This window comes from Chondrus crispus, genomic scaffold (genome assembly GCF_000350225.1).
Source record: "Chondrus crispus Stackhouse genomic scaffold, scaffold_138, whole genome shotgun sequence".
Classification (NCBI taxonomy): Eukaryota; Rhodophyta; class Florideophyceae; order Gigartinales; family Gigartinaceae; genus Chondrus; species Chondrus crispus.
Window position 1 is genome coordinate 78,639 of NW_005179009.1, and position 6,963 is coordinate 85,601.

The 6,963-nt window shown below is 48.7% G+C and overlaps 2 protein-coding genes; one reads left to right on the forward strand and one right to left on the reverse strand.

The window, feature by feature from the left end:
* The first annotated feature begins 906 nt into the window (after nucleotides 1-906).
* Nucleotides 907-1,659, forward strand: CHC_T00002407001 (hypothetical protein). The gene has a single exon (XM_005713560.1). The coding sequence runs from the start codon at nucleotides 907-909 to the stop codon at nucleotides 1,657-1,659; it is 753 nt and encodes a 250-aa protein (XP_005713617.1).
* On the reverse strand, nucleotides 1,660-2,944 carry CHC_T00002408001 (hypothetical protein). XM_005713561.1 is given in 2 exon segments: nucleotides 1,660-2,716; nucleotides 2,717-2,944. The coding sequence occupies 1 exon segment, from the start codon at nucleotides 2,942-2,944 to the stop codon at nucleotides 2,717-2,719; it is 228 nt and encodes a 75-aa protein (XP_005713618.1). The 3' UTR covers nucleotides 1,660-2,716.
* Between the last annotated feature and the right edge of the window lie 4,019 nt (nucleotides 2,945-6,963).

Genomic DNA, 6,963 nt, shown 5'->3' on the forward strand with positions numbered 1-6,963 from the left:
TATGGTTTCCCTTCTCCCCGGTGGCTGGCACCCCCAATTCCCCGCGCGTGCTGTCTCGCTCCCTCCTTCCCGCCTTTCGCTTGCCCGTCCTTCGGCGGTATACGGATGCGCTCCGCCCCGTGGTACGCGTGTCCAGCCGCCACCTGGCAACCGAATGCCTCGTAACACTGCTTGAGACACACAGCAATCTCACAAAACTGGGCTTCGTCTCGTTGAAAAATTACGGAAGATGGTTGGTGTGGCATTGAAATTGAATTTTTTCATTCTTTTGAGATTGACCGGTGTTTTGAGTAATCCCACGACCTCAAATTGACCAAGCAAAGTCCCAGGGCACACATCAGTGCAGATTGCAGCACAAGCAGTTGAGGACACCAAGTACAGCTTTTCGGCTCCAGCTTCAAGTACGTCTTGCCGCCACAATTTTCGATTTCCTGCTTTAGGACGTGCACAGCAGTCAGAAAACAGTCATAGAGGCTTCGTGAGACTGGAGTCTTGAAGCATTCAAGCGTCACCCTAGAAAGGCTGCACTCCAGAATACATTTTGCTTGCTTTGCATCATTCTCACCTCCAATCAATCGTTTCGGGAATAGGCCAGGCTGGTCGCATTAGAAGAAATCCCTCCGTGTGTAATCATGGCTTCTCAGAAGACAGCGTTTGAAGTCTCGAGCCCATTGGCGAGACCCATGAATTCACGCATTTCTGTGCAACTCCAAGAGAGCCCGTGCCAAGCACTTCAGAGTCGCAGGACACAGAAGGTCGCAAGGCAGAATATCGATGCAAATGGAAGTGGACAAAAGCAGTAAGCAAGGAGATAGCTCCAAACCCCGGCAGACTCATATTTCCCCGGAATTGGCAAATCAAGCCATTAATGATGCTATTACATACTCAGGTGGGGACGTTGTGGTTATGGCTAGAACCTGTGCAAGTGGATTTTGTGATGCATTACAACAATGCTATGGTTCAGAAGAAATATCAGATGTGTTTATTGCTTGCGGCTCAGGTTTAAACGGCTTAATTGGATTGCAAGTCGCTGTAGAGCTGCAGAAGAGAGGTTATGCACCAGCGGTCTATGCTGCAGAGCAATCTAAGCATGCTAATTTCCGATCTGTCTGCGATGAAGCCGGAATCGACTTGCACGACTTCATTCCCAGCACGCTAGAGTTTTATTATGACATCGTTGTAGATGCCTTCCTTGGAACTGGCTTTGATGGGGGGGACATTCGACAACAGTACTGGACTGTTTACGAGATGCTAATCTCAACTCGGCTTGCGATTGTGAGCCTTGATGTACCATCTGGCTGGGATCTTTCGACGGGTCCAAGAAAAATTGATGTGACAGCAGATTCGTTTATCAAACCCGAAGTGCTAGTGTCTTTAGAAGCACCAAAGCTTGGATCAAATGTGTTTGCCGGGGGCTACCACTTTATAGCTGGTCGACATCTTCCTCAAAGCTACTTTTGGAAAAGGGAATCTCTGTTCCGGCTTTTCCCGGCGAGGAGTCAAACTGCGTGCTCATGTCAAGTAACCCGTTTCGCTTCGAAGGTGCTAATGGAGAGACATATGGGCGACCTGGACAATTCAATGCCACGCTCTACACGAAAAACCCTACCCGAGAATGGGTCGATATTGACAAGCACGATGACCTGTGGGACGAACTAGACTAGCATTAGAGTGTGCTCAGTGAGTTTAAGAGTGGAAATCATTGTCAAGTGCTATACAGGGACTCTAGCTGCGAAAAAACGCTGTCTACTGGCCAACTTTTTTGCTTAACGCGACGCGCCACATAATGTAATTCGACGTGGCCTGCGTCAGCGCGGAAGCTGTGACTTTTCCTGTTTGTCGCCATACGAACCCACACGCAACACCGGTGACACAGGCGGAGGCCATGTATCGAACGTTTGGCGGGTCATATCCAAGTTTTGATTTCCCTAAGTGTGCAATGCCGAAGGCACCAGACGCGATGAGTAGTGCAGATATGGACCCGTGGCCTAGGCGTTGCTCCAACATATTCTGAATCATACCCCTAAATATAAGCTCCTCGGTAACGCCGTTCATGAATATGCCTAGGAAAGTGGCGGCTTCTTTGGCCGCGTCTAAACGAGGTGGCGTCTTGACGTCAGCAAACCGGGTTAGGGCGGCAAGTGGAACGGTGATGAGATCAGAGGCAGCACGCACAGCTAGCGCTATCAGCACATCGACTGGGGTTACCTTGAAAGTGTAGCCCAAGTCACGAGCGTGGGCCAGCTTTGAAAAGGGCGTAGAATTGTGAAGCAGTTCACGACTGTCAAAGCTGCGGTGAACAAGCCCCAGGCTGTAACCTTTCCAGTCGGTGATATGTCCGATGACAACAGCTTAAATTCCAGTGGAAGCCAGATGCAAAGAACGGTAATCAGGTCGGCCATTTCGGAGCGAAGCGATGAGTGGTCGTCTGGCTTTGTGAGCTGAAGCAGTGACGGGATGAGGATATACGCTACCTAAATTGCCAAAATAGGGACTGCGCGGCGGCGACCGTCCATGATGTTGGGTGCACCGGCGAGGCACACTGGAACCAAAACTAATAGCACCGTCCAAGCTGCTTGCCATCCATGTCCAAATTCGTTGACAAATGTCGAAGAAGAGTAAGCCAGGAATAAAAGAGTCCAGCACATCGAGGCTGAGGACTCCAAAGTATGGGCTCGGCCGCCTGGTTCTGGCATTTTTGGAAAGCCGCGGTCAGTCATTGGCTCCATGCTGAAGGATGGAACGAAGATTCTACTCGAACAGTGAAGTACAACACGGTTGAAGCTGTTTCAAATGTCTCTGCGGTAGCCGGAAAACGCTCTTGTAGAAAGCAGGGTTGCCTTGAGCACTTTGTCGTTGCTCGCTGCGATTTTTGCGTTTCTAAAAGGTTTACTAGGAAGGTAATCTTGCTGGGCCTTGCACGTGTTCGGGTGTGTGTGAACATCCGCACACGTTGCAGACTTACAGTGTATGCAGGCGAAGTAGGGGGGGTTTTCTCTGGGCAGAACGGACCGGTTGCAGGGGGGGTCGCTCAATTGTGCCTACTATAGTAGTGCTTCCCTCTATATAGTGCTATGGCTCGCCCTCTGGCACAGGTTATCACAAGCTCACACGTGTATCATCCGGCATGGTTCAGTACGCAGTACAGCTATCTATGCTGTCTTAAAGGAGACCCTGACCAAAGCATGTTGTGTTATGCAGGCTTTGTTGTGTTTGTGTTACAAGTGTGCATTGTCCCCAAATATATGTATTTGAGCCTCCTTTCTATAGTGCCAACCTCCTAATAGTGCCATAGCTAGAGGTATGTCACGCTATAGAACTATATCGTAGGAGGCACTGTATACGATTCCGTATCATAATCGGCCAATCATCATCCACCAGCTTCTCGCACGTGTAAAACATCGCGTTTTGGTCACCACGTGTAATACATTGCATATCGATCCACACGTGTAATACATTGCATATCGATCCACACGTGTAATACATTGCATTTGGGTCCACACGTGTGATGTGTTTGTCGCGCGACAAGATCTACAAAAGCTGTATGGGTGGCTACCCATACTAGAATCAACCTCTAAAAAATTAACAAAAATTAATCTAGTTCCAGTATGGCTGGCCAGCCATACAGCTTTTGTAAATCTTGTCGCGCGACAGCCATTACATATTACAGGGTCGCTCAATAGTGCCTACTTTAGTAGTGTTTCCCTCTATATAGTGCTATGGCTCACTCTCTGGCACAGGTTTTCATACGCTCTGGCACAGGTTTTCGTACGCTCACATGTATCATCCGGCATGGTTCAGTACTCAAAGGATGAAGTTATTTAGTTGTGTTATGCAGTGTGCATTGTCCCCAAATATATGTATTTGAGCCTCCTTTCTATAGTGCCAACCTCCTAATAGTGCCATAGCTAGAATAGTGCCATAGCTAGAGGTATGTCACGCTATAGCACTATATCGTAGGAGGCACTGTATACGATTCCGTATCATAATCGGCCAATCATCATCCACCAGCTTCTCGCACGTGTAAAACATTGCGTTTTGGTCATCACGTGTAATACATTGCGTTTTGGTCGCCACGTGTAAAACATTGCATATCGATCCACACGTGTAATACATTGCATTTGGGTCCACACGTGTGATGTGTTTGTCGCGCGACAAGATCTACAAAAGCTGTATGGGTGGCCACCCATACTAGAATCAACCTCTAAAAAATTAACAAAAATTAATCTAGTTCCAGTATGGCTGGCCAGCCATACAGCTTTTGTAAATCTTGTCGCGCGACAGCCATTACATGTCATTCCAAAGAAACTTGTCTGCGCATGCAGGCCTGCGCGGTATACCCTTCCCTAAAAGCATTATTTGGTAAAAAAGGCTAATTTGATGATTCAGTTCTCGTTGCTGCCAGTGCGGACAATGGGTGCAGTCTTTCATCCCTGGACTCCAGGGAAACGCTCCGGGGCCTAAGCGTTCACCTCTTCTACAGTTTCCCGCAATGTTACCTCCGTGCCTCTCCGCGTCCCGCCAAAAAAGAAAATAGCCGGCACACAACACCGTTAAAGGCCAAACAGTAGTATTAGATCCACGATCAAACACTTTCTCGTCATGTTCACGAAACAGGCCTCCAGTTTCCCGAAATGTTACCTCCTCGCTTCTCCCCGTCCCGCCAAAAAAATGGCGGGCACACAGCACCGTTAAAGGCCAAACAGTAGTAATTGATCCACGATCAAACACCTTCTCGTCCTGCTCCCGGGATTGGCCTCCAGTTACGGACAATTCACGCCCCCTGCGATGTCGATTGGAATGCGTCGTCAGGCAGCGCGCGCCAAGCAAGGGACAGACGGGACGCAAGGGCCAAAGACAAACGGCAGACAGCGGTAAATTTATTGAAGATGAAAAAAAGGTTGCCGATGTGGTTCGCCTCACAGTCGACTGTGAGGCGAACCACACTGATGATCATCAGTCGTGGGACAGCAGACCGATTACAAAAATGTCTCAAGACCAAGGACGACGACAAACTGTCCCGCCTTCTTGACCCAGCCAACAACCGTCCCGGAGCCCCCCGTGTCGTCAAAGCGGACGAGGACAAAATCATTAAGCAGCGCATTAAATACACTGCCTCCCGGGGATTTGCAATTAACAATTATACATTGCGAGCTATCATGGCTCGCATTGCCAATGATGGTCGACGCGGTTTTCAGACGAAGGACAACATGCCCTCCCCGGACGTTATTCGTACCTGGAGAACCCGAAACAAGGATATCACGTTTCCAACAGCCGATCCCACGAATCTTCTAATCGTAGTTACTCCCCGACTCCTCTAAATCTCCGAAGCACTGCGAATCCCTAAAGTACAAAAACCATCCTACTCCTTACTCCTGAATCCCCTGCCGGCCTGTGATCAGTGGCCTCTGATCACAGCTCCCCACTGATCACCGGTCCTAACTCTCAAAATTTGCGCCCCAATTTGCAAATTTTATACAGCAATGACGATGTCGGACGACACCCCCTGCCGGCCTGTGATCAGTGGCCACTGATCACAGCTCCCCACTGATCACCGGTCCTAACTCTCAAAATTTGCACCCCAATTTGCAAATTTTATACAGCAATGACGATGTCGGACGACACCCCCTGCCGGCCTGTGATCAGTGGCCACTGATCAGTGGCCACTGATCACAGCTCCCCACTGATCACCGGTCCTAACTCTCAAAATTTGCACCCCAATTTGCAAATTTTATACAGCAATGACGATGTCGGACGACACCCCCTGCCGGCCTGTGATCAGTGGCCACTGATCACAGCTCCCCACTGATCACTGGTCCTAACTCTCAAAATTTGCACCCAAATTTTGCAAATTTTATACAGCAATGACGGTGCACCGGTTGACAAGGAGAGTGGGTGTATGGTGAGGGAAACGAAAAAGTTAAGGATCAGACTGGCTGCGGGAACTAGAGAGGTGTAGGGACACGGACTTCGAAAGGCGGGGATACATAACGTGCCCCCTTGCAACAAGCCCACAAAGGTAGCAGACCTGAATTTTGTTTGCAATAACGATACAGTTTATATGTCGCAACTACGGATATAGAGGCCGGCGCAGAGCTTATAGTCAGTGCATAAAAGTATGCAGAGGTGTGTGGTAGTACTAAAAACTGTTGAATAAAGACCAGAGTTCTTGTTCCGCACATATACTTATGCCTGACGTGGCGGATACCCTTCCTTTCGCCCCCACACTTGATAAATTCCACCGTCTGGGAGACTCCTGTGTTGTACTGCTGAGTTTGATGTGCATATGAGACACATATGGTCGTCGCTTTCGGCGCTGTCCTGCTCGCAGTAGTGCATAACTAATGCCTTTCGAACGTAGCTTCCAAGCTCAACCAGCGCTCTTCTTTCGTTTCGTTGTTGTATCATCACCCCGTATCCATCTTCTTCAGCTTCGCACTCCAGCGCAATATCGTGTTGTTTCTTGACTTTCTTTCTCACGAGCGTCCAGAATCCGGACTTGAACCACGGCTAGCACCATCCAGAACCTTCTGTCTTCATCATGCTCAGAATCATTGTTCTCATGAAGAGTGAATGTGAGATCAGGATCTGCGGTCAAAACTACAGAAGAATGCAAGGCTTGAATCACGCTCCCATAAGATATAGTGGCCAAAACAGATGTCTGGTCTCTTTTTCGCCCGTCTGTTATTTTGCACCACTTGGCATTTCCATATATCTGTACGGTTACGGAATTTCCATGGTCCGGCCGGCCACTTCTAAGACGTAGCTTTTGTTTCCATAAATGCTCTAAAAACTCCCTTGCTTTCAACAGAAATGCAAGGTCAGTTGATTGGAACATTTCCGAATGTTGACCTCCGTCTGCAGTGTTTCCGAGGTTCATAATTACTGAATTGTCTACGCGCCAGTCCTTCCTACTAAGAGACGACGATAAGAGTCCTTTCCGATGTAATCGAAGGTTCTGCA